Source organism: Macrobrachium nipponense, chromosome 30 (assembly GCF_015104395.2).
Source record: "Macrobrachium nipponense isolate FS-2020 chromosome 30, ASM1510439v2, whole genome shotgun sequence".
Classification (NCBI taxonomy): Eukaryota; Metazoa; Arthropoda; class Malacostraca; order Decapoda; family Palaemonidae; genus Macrobrachium; species Macrobrachium nipponense.
Window position 1 is genome coordinate 3,613,009 of NC_087218.1, and position 20,302 is coordinate 3,633,310.

General features: G+C 36.8%; 1 protein-coding gene and 1 long non-coding RNA gene across 3 annotated transcripts in view; both read left to right on the forward strand.

Moving 5' to 3' along the window:
- Positions 1-1,623, forward strand: part of LOC135202229 (post-GPI attachment to proteins factor 6-like) — a 100,744-nt gene extending 99,121 nt beyond the window's left edge. For both annotated transcript variants that reach the window (XR_010311689.1, XM_064231499.1), the window contains one exon: positions 413-1,623. Coding sequence is in view for 1 of the 2 variants with exons in the window: in XM_064231499.1 (XP_064087569.1) it covers positions 413-483 (71 nt within the window). In the remaining variant the exon portion in view is untranslated. The remainder of the gene's footprint in view (positions 1-412) is intronic.
- Positions 1,624-5,413: 3,790 nt separating this feature from the next.
- Positions 5,414-18,639, forward strand: LOC135202231 (uncharacterized). Its single transcript, XR_010311690.1, has 2 exons — positions 5,414-5,884; positions 17,331-18,639. It is a non-coding gene; the product is annotated as an uncharacterized LOC135202231 (long non-coding RNA).
- The last annotated feature ends 1,663 nt before the right edge of the window (positions 18,640-20,302 follow it).

The window sequence follows — 20,302 nt, forward strand, 5'->3', positions numbered from 1 at the left end:
TCTGGCGGCAACAAGCCAGAAGGAAAAGGTGAATTGTTGGACCGAGCGTTAATCAAAACGCTTTGTTTCATATTTTCTATTTGGGCCGTAATGTATGTATTTATCTATATGTATATAGATAAATACATACATACATTGCTTGAGAATATAATTAAATCCACGGTAGAAGGTGAGTGAAAACCAGGACTTTGAACAAATACTTTCTTAGTTTATTCTACATTTTCAAATAAACACTGAACTTGAAAATGTAGAATAAACTACGAAAGTACTTGTTTAAAGTCCTGGTTTTCACTCACCTTCTTCCGTGGATTTAATTATACGTATATATACGTGTATTGTAAAGAACAGTGGTGCCGATTTTGGCAATTTCGTGCAGAGTACACAATCTCAAGTTAGAATTTATTTGTTGCAGAAAAAGGAGCCCTGGAAGAAGAGGAGCCCCTGTCAGGGGGCGAAGCCGAAGCCTCTGGATCTGAGGCATAAAATCATTCCCCCCGAACTGAACTTCTGCGTCAAGTTCTGGAGTCAACCCAAAAGGTCTTTGCAAGGTGCACATTATCTCAGAGATGATTATTGTGGTTGTTTTTGTTACTTGGTTGTTGGCGCTGTCTGGCGGCCCTTTTATGTTATTTGGTCTGTTTTGAATATAGGATATTTTTTAACTTTATATTTATAACATGATATTATGTGGACATTTTTGAACCCAGCGTATGGAGTTGTGGTAGTCTTGGATGACTTTGGTTATGCCGTGATGGTCTAGTGATTTTACGCCACTATGATATTGTTCATGTTGGTCTAAAGCTTTAACGCAATGTCTGCTGGTTTAAAGATACGAATCCTCTTGTGAATAATCAATTTAGTATTACAGAGATCTTTGATTGCTCTTATAATGATAAACTAACGTGGAATCTTAGTTAAAAAAAATAATGAAATTATGTTATGGGTAATAAACTTTAATGATTGTTGTATGGATCATGCGAACCCATTTGTCATGACGTGAGAAATGGAAGAGTTCAAATACTAACTCAGAATATATATATATATATATATATATATATATATATATATATATATATATATATATATAATTTTAACGTGAGGCCTTAAGACCTTACTTCCAGGATGTATATTTGAAAATATACGACCTAGCGTCTAGAGTGCATCTTGAACTGCAGGCCATTTGGAGTACATTTTGATTTTTATGTACTCATATAATGTATTTTGTATTTAGAAAAATAAAAGACAAGTATTGGCGTAATTAATCTTACACGAATGCTATTTGTGGCATTAGATTATTTTAAGTTATTTTCCTGTTATTGAAACTAGCAGATAAGCATTTAACTTTACCATTTTTCAGGAGGTACTATATTGACTGTCGACTGGTTGTTATTGTATTCAGTTAAATGTACAATGAGTCATGAATTCTCGAACAATAATTTTCATTCTTTGTATGTGTCAGGATTTATGATTTGTAAGGCATGTGTTTGTGATGCCGTGCAAACGGCTATTATGTGTAACAATAATGCGTTGTTAATGGCGAATGTATAATTACTGATGACATTTTAGTCCCTAGAGCTAAGATGTGGATGGTGGTTACTTGCACTCGCATTTTACTTCCTCTGTTTGAAAACAATGATAAATAGAAGTATATATATATATATATATATATATATATATATATATATATACATATATATATATATATGTATATATATATGTATATATATACATATATACTACATATATATATATATATATATATATATATATATATATATATATATATATATATATATATGTATATATATATATGTATATATATGTATATACATATATATATATATATATATATATATATATATATATATATATATATATATCACACACAATACATACACACTTGGGAAAGAGATTGGCTAGAAGGAGAATTAACTGGCCAGATTGTGTGGTTGTTTAGAGCAAATGAATTTGCAAGTTTATAGACCAAATGGGGGGAAGAAGTGTGGCTGCTGGTGTAGCTGGTCAGTCAGCATGTGGTTGAAGCAAAATTCATAATTGATAAAAGATGAAGTTGGATGGACATTGTTTAAAATGGGGTCACTTATGTAATCGTGGCAAATGAGCTCGTTAAATGTGGACTAGTTCTAGGGACATTGAAATCAGCTGGATATTAGGACGGCTGTGATTGTTTGTAAGTATAAGGAGCAGGAATAAAACAATGAATGTTGGGATGAAGAAAAGAGGAGGCGCAGCAATTGTAGACAGAAGAGGAGATCAAGTATATGTGTACAAGGTTCTAGTGTTGTATATAAAGTGAGAGAGAAATGCAAGCAAAATAAGAGTAGGAAGGGGAAGATGAGCAACGAAATTTAGAGAGAACGAGAAGCTAAATTACTGAACAGTAAGTGCAGAAATGTTTGAACGAATAGACCTCAGAATAAAAAGTGCAAATGAAGTGAACGCTCTCTCGGGTTGTTTAAATGAATATTTTGAAGCTATATTGCATTGTAGGACATACAAGATAAGCAGAGCTGTGTGCCGCTAGAGTAGAATGGGTAACAATACGACCGAGAATTCTTACAGCAGTGACCAGTCAGTATCTGGATACATCACCAAAATTCCCCTTCTACGGATAGCAGCAACATCAAAACCCTCGTCCTCCATCTTTTGCAATATAGACGTCGAGCAACAATTATTGTCCAATAAGAAGCTGGACACGCTTTATGAATAATATGGAGCTGTAGAGCAATGTAATGGTTGCCAAAACTTTGGAGTGCCAAACCACGACGGAGTCCTTGAAAGTCATTTTAAATGTGGGGATTGAGGGCGTGATTTGAGAAAAAAATGAAAAAACTTGACAATTATGATATGAGATTTGATTAATTCCTTCATAACCGACAAAGTCAAAATCAGAGTTCTGCAAGTGACCGGGGAAATGAACAAGAATTGGCATTTTTTATCAAAGGGATTGGACTGCGATGTCTTCAAAATTCTGTCTCACGGAGGTGCTTCATTCACACAATATTGAACAGATATGCTCCCGCTGATCGTGGAGAAGTTACAAGTAAAATAACCCCATACCTACTCTTCCTAATATTAGAGAAAAAAACTAAATAGACATACGCAAAAAGTTAGATGTCATATATGAAAAAGGTCACATTATTGCATAATAGTACAAAAAGCTAAGTTCCCTACTTGAGCAATGGAATAAATTTTTTCTTTATGTTACGCAGCATTGCCTAATGGCAATGCGTGTTGCTTGTGTCTCGAGATATCCATAAATTCCTCGAGATATCCATAAATACCGGCAATCAACTAATTTCCATTTCTAGGCCCAGTGCATGTTAATAATTGTTGCGATGTCCTTAAGGGCCTGTTCACACGGGCGAACTTTGCTCGATGTGACGTCATCAGCGCATATACAGCGTGAAACGTTTCTGACGTCACATCGAACGCATAACTTCGTCGAGCAAAACTCTACCGTGTGGACTGGTCTTTGGAGGACCGTGGAAACTCTTCTGCGCGAAGGTCTTCGTTATCCTGGAAATAGTTGTGTAAGCAAAATAAGTTTTTGTCATGTTTTCCTAATAAAGTGAACTTCCTGTCCTTCGGTGGAAATCACTTTAGATTCTGCACAGTACAAAGGTAAATTTCGCAGATAAATATAGTAGTTGATTCTTTGCTGTGGAAGGGGTTCAAGGTGTCATTGGTAATGATGTGGCGGGTAAAGATGCATTATGTTCGTATTTAGGATGTTACTGTATGAAAATTGAATTATTTTGTGTGTATGCGTGTGCTGGACCGTGCAATCTCTTGTATCTGTATTTGTATGTACTTTTGTGTATTTTAATGTTTTTATGTCTGTCCGGGGTATATATTATGCAGGTACACAGTCTTTCTATGTTAGTATTCTGAGTTCGTTTTTGTTCCCTTGAATTTAGTGTGTTGACGTCACAGAAAAATGAAAATTTGCACTGCCCACAATTACGTGTCCAGTTTAGTTTGAAAAACCATCAGTGGAGACTGGAGACTCAATTTCATCACTACATAATATATGCTGCAAAATGTCAAAAATGACATAGGCTTTATGTTGTTTATTGCCTTTTGGAATATATATATATATATGTATGTATATAATTGTATATATGTCATTCCTAATAAGCAATAAACAACATAATACCTATGGCATTTTTGACATTTTGTAATACTATATAAAAAAGCATAAATCGCCTAGCTGGCATGGTGATTTCTTCACATACTTTGTATTTTTGTTGCAAAATAAATAAATAAAATAAGAAAAGTGACGTAATAATCTTTAAAAGTTCTGAAGGTGTATGGTTGCAGTAGAGAAAAGAATAAATGAATTATAGTAGATTTGTTTGAGGAAAGAAAGCCGGGTGCAATGGATAAGGAGCAACTAAAATCCACCGAAGAAAATGGCATCCTAACGGTAGGCCTACCCTTTCAGATTCATACCGTAACAGCAATCAGTCATGTCACTCCCAATAATGTAAATAGATAAAGATCATTCCATTGTGTGGTATGGCCTTCCATACACAGTGTGGTCATGTTTGGTGATTCTAGGCAATAACTCCGCACGGACTGCAAGTAACGGTCCCGCGAAGACGACAACCACTATAGGGATTAGGGCGTCAAATGTATTTCGCCATGTTTAGTACTGGCCCCTAAGGGTTAATTTACAGTGGACCCCCCAAAAAAAATAACGGTAAACTCTTAGTAAACAACCGAAATACTCTAGGAAACTGTAATTTCCAAAGAAATACCCGACGCGGAGTTATTACCTAGATCTACCTCATGTTTTTGCCTCTGTTCTGCCAGTCCTTATCTGCAAATGTCTATAGTGATCCATAAGTGTCCCTGGAATATTCTACAAGCTACTTATGACATCAAACTAAAGGATACTTTTTTTCAAGATTCTTTTAATAACTGTATTGTTTGAAGATTAAATCCAAGAATCATTTTCTTATATTATACCGAAATCGCAAAGATGGCTGGACGCGACTTTTCTATTGACCAGTTGAACCCAATAGGTACCTTTAAGTTGTTTGCAAGCTGTAAACAGGATACTTGGCACTGACAATAATTCGTTGTCATATACGAATTAACCCAATAGGGATGAAATGCATAGTACTATATGATACAATTGTTGAAAAAAAAAATCAAATTAAATATACTTTACTGAAATTACTTTATTTTATTTGAACAGTAACCTATTATATTGTTTCGTGTTCTCTTTCTTCCCGTATTATGTGTATTTTGAAAAGTAAATTTTCTCGGAAAATGAATATAAAGTAGTTTACTGTATTTCAAACTTTGTTTTTGCAATGTTAGTGGATGATGTTGAGGTCTAGTTGCCATGTATCAACCATTCGAGAGTTTTAACTGTAGTGAAATTCCATCTTCATAATAAGGAAAGATAGACAGGGTGTTTATAATTGTACTTGATTTAAATCTCTCCCCCCCTTGGGAAGGCAAATCGCCGCATGACTGTAGGTCCTTCATGGTGATATTAGCGGAGTGGTTGTTTTATACGAAATAGTAGGTCGCTGGGCGATAGAAAAGAATATCACACGATCCATTTCACCTAAAAATAATGTGCTTGCACAGAAATGTAAATGTTTTCCTAAGACGGAAGTAGTATTGCGTTTTCCCTTATAAATTGGCTTATGCCTTATGAGTCTCTAAACTACATAGTGGGAGTAAACGGAGCGTAACTACATAGTTGGAGTAAACGGGACGGAGCAAAGACCAAAACCTCGAAAGACGAACCGGAGCATTCGCCTTCCGGCCCTCTGGATAGCCTTTTGTCTCTGCTCTTGGCTTGTGTCAGGTAGAAGCTGTGGAGGAGCATCAAGATAATAAGGTAAGTGTCCAGGAGTTAATTGAGATGTCCTTTAATTTTGATAGTAGTTTTCACAAAGGTTTGGAGATTAAAAGAAAATAATGTGATGATGTTTGTGCATTTTGTCATTGCGCTCAAAAACTCATTCTTGGTATCAGCTGGGTCGAGACTGAAAAGGACCTGGCTACGCCTTCCAATTGTGGTTTTTCGGTGTTTTTAAAAAGGTAGGGGTTCAAGAAAAATTTGTGTGACGACTCAAGACCAAATCCAATTAAAATACAGTATATGACGCTCTAAGTAAAACGTCATGGACGGAATATTTGTTCTTGAGATAGCAATGGCCTTCTCTAGTCGTTCTATGTATTGTCGTGATGGAATTAGTTTGAATTATAAAGCCACATGAGATAATGTTAAAATATGAGTCATTATTGCTGACTCACATTTTAACATTCTCCCAGTAAGTGCATTTTGGTTGGGGTTTGGGATAGAATTTAGCCTATACCTACATTTTTAATCTTGAGTTAATCGTCTTTACGTTTTTATCTAGATAAAGGATCTGTGTTGACAATATGCTATCTCTAGCCCAAGGGACGATGTGGCCCTTTACCCTGATTACTTTTTCGTGTTATGCAGTTAGCCTGTGGGAATGATGTCTTGCTATCTCTTAATTTTTTATTGGCTCTTATGAGTTAAGCGTAATAGAAGGTGATGTTAGCTAAGCTATATATGCTAGTTTTTTCTCCAGAGGTTTTCAAAATCCCCGAATCTGTTAAATGATTTAGTCATAATAAGGGCGTGCAACATAAGCCAAATTACGGGGGATTTTTAAAATTTAGATCCCTTAACCTTAGGCAAACTCAGTGTATCCATGTCAGACCAACACGGATCACTCTATCCAAGATGTGAATAAATAACTGAGGAAAGGGGTCAAGTCGTTATTTTATCCAAAGAAATCAGTTTTGGCCTAACTTAAGTCCAGGGCCGGTGCTAGGAATTGCGACGCCCAATTAGAAAACGGAAAATGTACGTATGTTTATGTTTTGCGTATTATACTTAACCAAAAAATTCTTTGTCGAGTCTAATATAAAAATTTTCCCGGTGGAAATTTTCCGTTAGTGTTTATATAGTATACACAATAATGTGATGAATAATAGGCTGCTTCATGTTTTCGTTATTTTAATCCCGGTTTTTTTTCTTTTTCTTTTTAACACAAAACACGGTGTCCCAGGGAGCTTCCACCAAGGAGGTGCCGCTTAGAAAACAATCCAAAGATAGTAGCCCCCATCACGGCTTTGTATTGATATTTTAACTCTAAATTTAACCAGTAAAAGATCGCAATTTCCCTAATTAGTAAGGCGAGATTAACTACGGGTGTTCTTCAGTTGAGCCTTTATCTTGAATCTGTGCAGTGCCATTCTCATGTTGGCGACTTCTGTTGAGAAAATATCCGGTTTCAAGGAGAATACTTTGTGCTTTTATAAGCGAGATGGGAAGAAACCGCCATAATATAGTTATTAGTAATGGTATTTCTATATAAGCATTCCGCATCGTTCGTCGCCGCGAATACGAAAGCCACCAGGAATTGGAGGGTCATATGTATTTCGCCGTGTTTAGCACGAGCCCCTGGGGGTTTAATTACAGTCGTCCGAATAAAATATTACTTAAAATTCTTGTTCAGGAGGTAAAACAGCATAGAAAAACCGCAACTGCCATAGTCTATGGCCGCCGCGGAATAGTAATATAGATCTACCTTAGTAATTGCCAATTGTCTTGAAATAACTGAAGTAAAACAGTTTTATATCTGACTGTTCTCCAATTGGGTTCGTCTTTATATATAAATAATTAGTGGTCTGGCCATAATAATTCCCGAGAATTTTGACAGCTATCATTCATGCACTTTAAAAAAATTATTATTTAATAATGTCAACGTTTATATTTGTTTCCAGTACTACATATGGATTGGCAAGGGTTGTTTTCAGAATTTACCTTTGAAAGATAGATATTAGGGATAATTTTTAAATCTTAAATTTGGTTTTGGAAAAAAATGGGAAATAGACTTTTAATGAAACCGCCTACTGGCAATTACCAATACAGACGGATTCGCTTCGAAAAATAGGCCCTTAAATAAAAGTACGGCGATGACATAAACAAGTTAAAAAATAGCTGTGTAAATTTTTTGTAGTATTTTTCAAGTTTTGAGTAACCTATCTTGTCTTGAACGATTTTAGCTGTAAATCGTGAATGTATATAAAAAAAAACCTTTTTTTCCATCTGGCCATCCACCTGGGGTGTTTTTGTATGGTAACTGCGTCCCGGGCTTTAGATAGTTACATTCAGCTTATATTCAACGATTATAATATCCTAATTCGAATATTAACGGTGTAATTCGCATACAGTAAAGGATTAAAACACTTTTCAGTTGCAAATGTACACCCATATATCCTTTTATTTACCTAAAACTTACACATAGCGTAACTATCTAAAGCCCGGGACGCAGTGTTACCATACAAAACACCACAGGCGGATGGGGAGATGAAAAAAAAAAAAAAAAAAAAAAAAAAGATAGTTCGAACGTAGCCAGTCGCCATTTATAAAATAATTATCTGATTAACGAAGGTGTCATTCATAGATGTTATTAGGTATGTCAGTATTAGTAAAAACAAATCAGTCACATTAACGTAACTCACTATTAATAGTAACCTTTCAAAAACAAAAAACAGAATGAAAATTATAACAAGAGCAGCGAGAGCAGAGTAACAATAACTTTAATGTCAATATTGGATAAAGAAACTTTAAAATTAGAAATATTAGTTTATTTATATTGAATAAATATTAAATATGGCAAAGCAATGGAACTCTGATGGCTGAAGTGGAATCCTCAATCACTAGTGACTGCCTGTGGTACAACCCACTCAACTCTTGCCTGTTTTTGAAAACTATGGATTCTAAATAAATTTGCCAAGACCAGGAAGATAACTGAAGCCGATGATACTAGGCTACCTTCCAGCAAGCACAAGTAACCTAGCTGGGTTGGTAGGCCATATCCTTAAAATCCCAATGCAAATCGAAGAGCAGCAGAAGATCCCATTGTTGCGAAGTATGTATTCTGAAATCTTGATATTGCACTCTTCATGGTAGCACTCGTGGTAAGCAATTGCAGGAGAGGTGGCCTAAAATAAAGTGCTACTCCATCTTCATAGCACTTCTTCACTAGAAGAAAACATTATCCAATATGGCTGATCTGCCTCCTCACTCTTCTCTCATTACCAGTAGGTGAAAAATTTTTCCCAAGGATGATGGAATCAGGAACTGCAAATATTAAAATAAAGCCAGCAGAGCCATCTATTGACTGAGCATATTATCCTTGAAACTCCCAGTATTTCTCTTTGATTTTGCTTTGTATGGCAAAAGGGGGATTTCAAGGATAAAACAAATATGAACTTAGATATATATATATATATATATATATATATATATATATATATTATATATATTATACACAATTTTATAAATTTTCTACAGAATTAGAATTTAAAATAATTCTTCAACATTACCAGTTATATTTGTAAAAAGTTAATTATTAGGATGCATATGACTAAGATGTGTGACTGTTTTCCGATCAGTACACAATATTTTCTTGTAAGGGCCGTTTAGTTGCGGAGTACGTATTCTGGTTAAGCCAAATGTTATCACATTGATTAATCAACGATTTTTATTCCATCCTGCTTTCACGATGGTTCCCATTCCAGAATAAAGAACGGGTTTTCAATAATATTGGAACGGGATCGTGTGACTTCCCGATGCTCGAGGTCGCCTTTGATGTAGTTGCATGTTAATTCCTTTGTAGCCTGTATTTCTGAATGTAATTTTCATTCAGGATCATGAATGAATAGACAGTAGAAGAAAACTGCTTATCAACGTAAAGTTCCAAAAAAGGTGTATTTACAAGAATGGTATGAATGACATTGAAATTCGAGGTCAAATATAAAGGGCGTGAAATGAATACCTGTATTTTATTCACATGTTAGGCTGGCCTAGTTCATTTAGTTGCCAGAAGCACCTATTACAATTGATCAGCCTATTGTTAGTTGTTACTTAACTTGGCTTGGAGACTGCCATCCTTCGGAAGTGATTGTAAGGTGATCAGGCAGAATCATTCTCTGTTTCAACACATTTCTTTGTCAATAATGCAAGCCTTGGATGTTAAACATGTTAGATTCATAAGCAAATACCTTGACAATCCATTTTCAAATCAATGAAACAGTTGGGAAAGCGGTTTTTGGGTGGCTGGCTGTAGGAAGTATAAATACAAGAATCTGTTATACCCCATAATGGCTTCTGACCTGCTTAGCATACCACCACCTAACCTAAACTAGGAGGCTTTGATCTTACGTAACCCTAGAACTCCACAGGGACACTATTTGCTCCCTCAAAGTCCTGGAAATTTACTGTGGCTTGACCAAAGTATGGAGTAGCATGTTGGAATTAAAAGGAGAAATAAGTGATTGAACAGAGGGGTTCAAGAAACACTAAAATCCAATTTGTATAAAAATAGGCAATCCTGAAAATGCCATACTTTTTTTTTTTTTCTCACTCTCTCTCCAGGACATAACACCACGTTAGGTTAGTTTGGGTTGGGGAAGGTTCGATTAGGTTGTAAAATTGTATATACATTTGCCACATTTTTCTTTTGGGTATTAAAGTTTCCTCTATAGTACGTACTATATATGAAAGTGGTCCATTGCAGTATGTATAGTCGATTTTGCTTATTTCTCAAGTAGAATATTGGTTCCTTGGCATTAAGTGTTGCATGTGATCTGTTGATGTAGACAAGGGTTTTTGTTCTTGGATATAATTATCACCTCATTCGGTATCTCGCAGTTTTGAAATTGTCATTTCAGAGCATCTTTCTTTTATGGTTTATTTCCATCATATATTATGATAGTTTCTTGTGATTTCATGCTGGAACAGAAAAGTTTCTATATTTTTTCTTCTTTTTATTATTCTATTCAGCTCCAGCAATCGTGTGCTAACTGCTTTAACGCCTTTAGTACTGATTATGTAGTTTGCAGAATTACTGACCCATAACAGATGCAAAGTGCTTTCCCAATGATAATGGTTATTATTAGTCCGTTAAGGCTATGAGAGGTATACTTAACTTAAATATACTTAAGAAAATGTTTCTTAAATGCTTTTAAAAACCATCTTCATCTAGATGCAGTAGAGATTTCTTTCCCGAGGGTTTCTACAGTCTACCATTAAACACTGTAGGCTACCACAACTTCCTTCTGTGTGTTTCAAACCTAAATCTTATTGTTCTCGATTGGTCTTCACAAGGCCAGCTCATGCAAAGAATTTGGAACAGCCTTTTTTGGCATTTCCTGAATTACTTACCCTGCCTCCATTTATGAGGCAGGTTTAATCTTAAGATGGCAGTCAGTTAACACCTTCCCAATATGGACAAGCTTGTTTTGGATGACCAAGCCTGCCAAAAAAATTTGTTCTTAGTCCCTACAAAAAGGGAGTTGAACAAACCTCTCCATATTTAAATTTTTTATAATAAAACTAAATATTATGCTAATGAGTCCAACATATTCTAAGGATTATCGTGGTTAAAGAACTTGTGATGTGACCCACATTCTCTGCACACTGCCATAAACCTCTGACTTCAATAGTCAGACTGAGCCATTTATGGAGGCTGCATGATTGGCAAAATATGAGGCTATATTTCTTATTTAAAATACAAACTAATATGCACATACTTCATATTCTAATTTATTAATTTGCAAAGTCATGGAGCATTTGCTGCAGCTCACAAGAAAAAGCTAAAAGGCAAACCTATCCTTTTTGTTTAAACACATATGTGTTCACTGGTATCACTCCATTCTGTATAAAAATTCCTGATTCGTATTTTCATATAGATGAATTCTCTTCATCTCATTACATAGTATATCTGTAATTCATAATTGACCTAACTCTAGTAAATATCTAATAAGAAACAAAAGGAAATCTTGTCTAAATTGGCAAAAAAAATGCATCTGGAGACTAAAAACGTCTCATAGGTATCCAGTTTCTTGCTATCAATTGTTGTACATTTTATTTTATATCTCAGGGACCTAGGAAATAACACAGTATTTAAGATCAAATTAATACTCACATGCTGGAATAACCGAAATTAAATTCCAGCTGTAGATTTCATCAAATATTTATTACCCCATTTAATTGAAAGCTTCTGCTTGTTTCAACCACATACCATCAAATGCTTTTCTCCATAGTTGATGAACACTTCAAACTTAACAAGGTTGGGCCGAGATTCCAACCCTCTACAGAGGGTCTGCAGTCCAGCCGCCCAGTGATCTCTTTGGCCAGAAAGATACACTGGTATCTTTCTAAAAATTTCTTCACATTTTGCTAGTCAAGCAGACCACCTTTGCCAAAAATGTTTGGCATAATCGTACTAAAAAATGGGCAAACCAAAGTAAGTAAACTTCTTGATGGACTGAACTGTTAATAGCACCAATATCAATGGATTTGTAACTGATTAATAGCTTTTATTATGCCCTACCAGACCTCATAGCACAGGGCTAGCTTCTGATATATATATATATATTTTTTTCTCGGGTAAGAGTAAAACCAAGAAATCCAACACCCCCACATTGACCCTGTGGAGGAAAGGAAGAATATGCCGAGTGAGAAAGGACCTCTTTGGAAGGAAGGGGTAAGAGAATGTCCATTTCACTTTGTAATGACAATGAATTAAAGTATTATGCCTTTTATATGTACCATGGGTCTTTCAGCGTTATTAACGCTCTTGGGCAGATATCACTTTGCGGAACTTGCATGCTCTCTGGTAAAACGGTCTTGACTGGGGATTAGGAATAACCCTCCAAATGTTGAAAATGATGCCTTTGAAGGAAATCAAAAGCGGTTTCCATAGCCACTTGACTGATCTATCCATGGTTTTATTATATATATAAAATGCTGAACTAGTACTACTATGTACTACTTGCCTTACTGCTTGTGAAGTGCAGAAAATTTTCAGCTTAAATGAAAAAAGCAAAGCTCAATGCTTCAATAGATAATTAAACAGGATAGAATAATGAAAAATTAATAGATTACCAAAATAAACCGCGTAACTTATATCAAAATTTTTATTATTAAAAATATTAAAGTTATTAGTACAGTAGGTGTCTTATTGAGATCTACAATGAGTATCACGAAAGTCAATACACATACACATCATGGGGAGTGTGTGTATGCCACCAAGTAACATGCACCTTAATAGTTGAACTAAACACTGCAGTAAAAATAAAAGAAAAATTCACATTCCTAATTATCCAAAAATCAACAATGAGAAACTTCCAATATTATACAATTATACAATAAAAATTGCCATTATACAATAAAAATTGATGCAAAAGATACACAATTTTTCAAATAACATTGAAAACAAAAACCACACACTTCTGCTACCTTCACATTTAACACAATGTTGACAATGAAACTGTTGTTATTTCTAACATACTAAAACTAAACTGTTTGAATCTGTTACTTTACCTTGGGTTTTACTCTTAAAAGAAATATCTATAGGATACACTTCACTCTTGTAAACAGTATGAGCAAGGATAAAATTTGCTAAAGGGGCATTACAAAGCATAAAGAGAACAGTGATTTTACACACATTCACTTATGAATCCTTTATATTTTAAGCACAATTGCAGCACCTTTACAAGTGATGAAAATTTATCCATCAAAATTGATCTCAGTAAAAATCATTACATATATACGTATATATATGTATACATAATCATTATAATTTAATACAGACATGCCTGCCACACTTTTGGTATAGTAATTTACAATAATAACAAAAGGGAAGAGAGTTGTTACTAGCCTTAATGGAGATCTTGCTGTGGATCAATGTAAGGTCTAGTCTGCAGTTTTAAGACTCAACTCTCAAAAATAACTTTTTATATCCAGCCATTCTTTTACTGTAATGCTTTAACTTATGCAAATTTAAGTGATTTGACCTTGTTCATAAATATTTCCAAGATCTATGAAGATAAAAACATTAGTTTGGCATCTTTTCCACAAGTATTGCTGGAATATTATTCAAATGTCTTTTGTCAGCATCCTACAAGACCTTTCTCCTATACAAATATACTTTTAATTACATGAAGTGGCAGCTACTGTATCTCCACTATGATAATTCTGATTTTGATCATTGTTAGAAGATTTAGTGTAGCCATAACCCATAAGCTCTGCATAAATAAGAATTCCACTTTTGCCTCTAGTGACTGCTTTTCAGTTACTAGTGCATGTTCTTTTTAAAATAAACACTATGTACTACTCATTCTGTTACAGTAACAAGAAATCACACTATATCTACTACCAGCTTTCATTTCCTTTAATGCAAAACTGTGGAAGGGCTTTTCCTGACAGTATTTTTTATATTTGTCCCAAGTTTAAAATAGGCTGTAGCACTATTTTGAAATACCATGGGCTATTATTTGAGTATTACATAAAGATAATCTAAAAAGACCAAATAGATATATTTCTTTAATCTCAAAGTCAGGTTTTAAGTGGACAGTGAAAACTGGAATGGGCTAAGAGGTTGGACAGCTATATAGGGATGAACCAACTAAGAGCTGATGTAAATTAAAATGCAGGAAGTACTGCAACATGGCCCTAACAGGAATATTGCAAAGAATACCAAGCACCATCTACATGGAACCTGCAGAAGGGAGAAAAGGGATTCAGAAAAGTTAAGGACCAAGTTGATTTTACAAACTTCTTTGACTCACAGATGTTACCGAAAAATTCTTTTCCATTATGAGACATCAGTAAGATTTTAAAGCTTACAGATGTGCTCGTAAGTGGCATAAACACACCACTTTCATAAAGCGCATAATAGTTATTCAGAAGGAAAGGAACTGCAAGCATGAATACAAATGGATTCAACTCATTCACAATGCACAAAAAGTTCACTGTTATCTATCTTAATATTTTCAGGTAAGGTCATGTGCAGGTGTTCTGTGTTGATGGCCAGGAAAGAAGCTTTAGTAGCATCATTTCAGGTGTTCCTCTAGGTAGTGTTCTTGGAGCTTGGCTGTTTATTATCTATACTAGCGATATGTACGTGAGTCTGGAGAACAAATTGATTATATAATCTAATAATGCTACTCTTCCTTTTCTCACCTGGGGTAATACTGTGATTAGGTCATATTTATACGTTCTCAAACAAATGACCAGCATTTTGGTCATGTGCTTCTTTAGTTCTGCACTTCTCTAAATGTCATACTCGTCTATTTGGTTATCAGGAACTTCAGGAACTTAATGTTTTTTATATTCCAAGTGGAGGTCTCCTCTCTCAATATCTTCATTTGCAGTTCAAATTACAATAGAAAGATGTTTACCAATATTACATAATCTCTGTCAACAGGAAACTTCTAAAGACCAAAAAATCACTGTAACTTATGAAGCGCTGAAGGACCAACTAAGGTAGTCCTTCAGCATGCCACCTGCCCTCAGAGCTAGGAAGTTCCTAGACAACCTAGGGGGTAGCAGCAATAGATCAGCAGCTGTTGCACATCTGCAAGCAGCTGCGGCTACTGGTGATGATCCCCGCCACAGACAGCCACCTAGAGACTAAGTAGGATCTTGCAAGCAAGGTCCTACTCACAAAATTACCCAGCCACCCAGTTGCAGCCATCCACAATGCATTAACCATGTCCCTCGACGAGTTCCTAAAAAGTTCAAAGTGTCCACCTGGACCACACAGCCACCCGTAGCAGCAACTGCCCCACAGCCACAGCAGCATAGCAACACAGAGATGGACAGTGTTTCCTCATCACTGATGAGAAATCAAACACCAAGTTCCTCTTTTGACACCAGCACATGCAAATCATTCATGCCAGCCAACCTGCAGGAAAGCTTCAATTCCACCCCCAGCACTCTTCAGCTGTCCACTGGTAATGGGGACCTGCTAAAAATATACAGGAAACAAACAATGAATTTGTCGTTCACCAAAAAGAAGTAAGACTGGACGTCCATCGCAGCAGCCATAGCAAGACAGCAGCTGATCTCACAACCCACCCCCATAGCCCCCACAACTCCAACTACAGCACTAGAGATGCATCGTCACCTACCGGAGTTTTCAGAGGTCATCAAGGATGACCTGCAGCATAACTTGACCAGACTCACAAAGCATCACATCCAGCATCATAGTCACTGAGGGTCCCCCAGCCCACACCCACTTCAGATGTTTAGCCTCAGATTAGCTTGCCTACACCAAACAAGCTTCTCAGGACATTGATTGAGCAGGGATGCCAATAAGCCTCCAGCCTGTGGGCTTCTTCCTTACACACTTACATTATAGTACCTGACATGACTACAGAGGACTTAACGTTATAGCACCTGACAGGTAACCTCTGTAGAACATCGCAGACATCACAAACCAGAGGGAGGGTGCCAAAAGTTTCCTTAAGATCAACGTGGTGAAGAAATATTTCCAAGTCCCAGTCCAAGAGTTACTTCCGCCTTCAAAATGCAGGCTTGACCTTCCGACGTCTGATGGACTAAATCCTAGGTGACCTACCCTCAAGTCATCTACATTGACATTCATAGTATGTATGTATATAATTTCTTGAAAGGAAAACCTTAAATTTTAATTTATGCTGGTCTGAAAAACAAAATAAAGCTTTCATATTAACTAAGAATGCAATCACGTCTGCTGTCAAACTAATCTTTCCTCTCCCCATAGGTCCCTTAAGCTAACAACAAATGGGAGCAATACTGAGATGGGCTCTGTATTTGAGCAGAACACAGACAATGGTCAATGGCTGCTGGCATACTTCAGTCAGAAATTATTGCCAGCGTAACAGAATTACAACATGTTCAACCAAGTTTTTGGCAGTCCACAGAGCCATTTGCAACTTCTGACACATGCTAAGACGACTACAATTCAACATGCAGATGGACCACAAACCCTTGGTCCATGACTCCACTATTGGTGGAGATGGGTGGTTGGTGAGACAGCAGCGCCAACTATTGTCAATACCTGAATATTCCTGCACCATTAGATACTTAAAAGGCTCCTCCAACAGATTAGCAGAATAACTTTCATGAAACTCTAGCAACACCCTTCAGATTGCGATATTTCAAAGTCCCAGTCGTGAAGGAGGACATAGAAAAAATGGCCATCATCACCCCTTTTGCCACACACATTCAAGTGTTGCTTCGGCCTTCAGAACACTGGCTTGACCCTCCAACGTCTGATGAACTATAAATCCTAGGTGACCTACCCTTCTGTGTCATCTACATTGACTTTCCTTTCAAGCAATTATCTATATACTATGAATACCTTAAATTTTAATTTATGTTGGTCTGAAAAACAAGGTAAAGCTTTCATATTAACTAAAAAAACAATCACTTCTGCTGTCACACTAATCTTTCCTCTACCCCATAGGTCCATCACCCTAACAACAAATGGGAGAAACACGGCGATGGGTTCGGTATTTGAGCAGGACACAGACAATGGTCATCGGCTGCTGGCTGGCTTCAGTAATTAAGTATCACCAGAGTAACCAGAATTACTCCACGTTCAACCAAGAGTTTCTGGCAGTCCACAGAGCCATTTGCCACTTCCGACACATACCAGGATGACTACAATTCAACGTGCAGATGGATCACAAACCCCTTGGTCCATGCCTCCACTATTGGTGGAGATGGGTGGATGGAGAGACAGCAGCGCCAACTTGTCGATAGCTGAACACTCCTGCACCATCAGATACTTTAAAGGCGCCTCCAACAGCATAGGACTCCCTATCCTGAAACTCCATCAACACCATTCAGATTAGGATATTGTATCCCGAAATAGCGGTGCAAAAGCATAATGTGGACCAGCAATTTGGTTGAAGAACCCCACCCTGCCTTGCAGTAACCTAGCCATCGACAACAGAGCTGACCATCACCTGCAAGACAAGTACTGCATGCCCTCGCCCATGCTTACTGTTGGGGTTGAGAATGACAGCTGTCAACATATCCCACCCATCAGGCCGATCCACTGCCTGAATCCTGACAACACGGCAACAACTGGCCCTCATCCACGTCAACACTGGAGGCCCCCTAACCCCCTCTGAGGGTTACAGATACCTCTTCACAAAGTAATTAATCGGTACACCAGATGGCCTGAGGTAACACATACCAAGCAACAGACTGTGAAAAATTGTGTGAGAGCCTTAATAAACTGGGTTAAGGCAGATATGGAGTTCCTGAGTACTACATTACCAGTGATGAGCAGCTAACTTCTCACACCTACCTTATGCACTCTTGGAATGAAAGTACAACACATGACAGCATACAACCCAAAAGCAAACAGCGTGATAAGAGGTTCCACTGATCTTTGACAGTAGCACTGACGGGCAAATGTCATGATGGGAGGTGGAATAAAAAATTGCCATGGATCTTTCTTCGATCTTTCTGGGTTGAAGAACCTCTCCCCAACACAGCATTCAATGCGTCACCAGCAAAAGCACTCTACCAACAGTCCTTGGCAATTCCAGCACTTTTTCTAACACAAATACCAGCGAAAACATGGCCAGTTGAGTATTATAGTACATCCAAGAAGAATTTGTTCAGACAAGCCACTCATTCATTGGAATAGATCCCCATCCGCCCATTAGAGAGCCTCAGTGGCATGGTCAGTATGGTGTTGGTGTACCACCTAGGTGGCTGCGAGTTTGATTCTCGGGCATTCTACTGATTTGGGAGAGAGATGTATTTCTAGTGACAGAAGTTCACTCTCGACGTGGGTCAGGAGTCGTGTAAAGCCGTTGGTCCCGTTGCTGAATAAACACTGGTTCCATGCAACGTATAAACGCCATACAAACAAACCATCCATCCCTCTTATCACCTGCCTAATCAGTCCCCGACAAAATCTTGCAGTAGAGACAAAGCCTACTGAAAATATCAGTGGGTGGCAGAATGACCTGGGTTTCTACAGGCTTTGCCCAGCATACCTGCCAGAAGTAGTCATGCATCACTGTCCCAGATTTTTTACATTATATATATTATATGTTTATAAATATTGTATGCATTCAAACTTAGTGTTATTCCTGTCCTTCATTTACAACAAAAAATATTTATTAGATCTTCTATGCATCACATGGTGTGATTCCACAAAAGCAATCAATGGTTTGTGATTCCACAAAAGCAGTGGTTACTTGCAGACATTTCAACAAAAATATTGATTTATCAAATAGCATGAGACATCCCATGATCACAAACATGCTCTCAAAGGTACCCAAGCGTAAATGATATTCTGGCGTTTGATATTTCACCAACTTCTCTCTCATGGCATGCTGACCATAACAAAACATTCAAATTGATCAAAATAATATTCCTGGACAATACTTTAAGATTCAGGCTACCCTGTCCTATTATTCATAATACCCACTTACCAAGTGGGTTTATGTCAAGCGTTTCAAGTGGCGTGAACTGTATAGTCTTGACCTGCCACCTCAGTGGCCACAAGTTAGATTCTCTGGCATTCCGTTGAGGTGTTGAAGATGTGTATTTCTGGATATAACTAAGTTCACTCTCAACGTGGTACGGAAGTGACGAGTGGTGAAATTATGTCCCGATTGCTCAAAATGGTCCACAGCAAATAATTTTCTTTAAGGCAACAACGGTAGGAATTTTAGGCACTGGAATTTTATTACAAACTAGAAATCAACTTGTATTTACCTTAAATATCATTGGTAGTCGACAAACGCAGACATGAGAACTAACCTAGCATTCTTATATAACTCCTATACACATTTGGCCAAACATGCAAATTAACTCATAAGATACTTAGCTGGTTCGTCGTCTTCAGGAAGATAAGTACACTTAATTACATAGTATAACCAATACAGAATAGCAGCGCTCGCCACTATTGGGATCCAAAAATGTCCCCTTAAATTGCCATTTGTGCACAGTAACCCGGACAGCCACACATTACCCCAACATTAAGGCGGGAAAAAAAACGGAGGGAAACTCTTGTCGCATTTGCAAAATACAGGCGAAAAAATATCACTTATTTTTAATTAATAATCATTAATTAGTAAATCACAAAATCTAAAGTAAAGTTAATGATAAAGAAATTAACACCTTTTCTTTTAATGGAAATGAAAATTAAATGTGTTATTTTATGACATGAAGTAAAGCCGTTGGTTCGGTTGCTGAATAATTACTGGTTCCATGCAACGTAAAAACTCCATGCAAACAAACAAACAAGTGGGTTATGTCTTGATTAAAGAGAAAAAATGACTTCAGCATGAATAGGGTATTCACTCGAAGCCTCCTTGGCAGCCAACTCCATTGCTAGCTTACACACAAAACTAGTCTGCTTGAATTTAAGCACTTACTGAAATGGAGCATAGAAGACATTGAAAACAG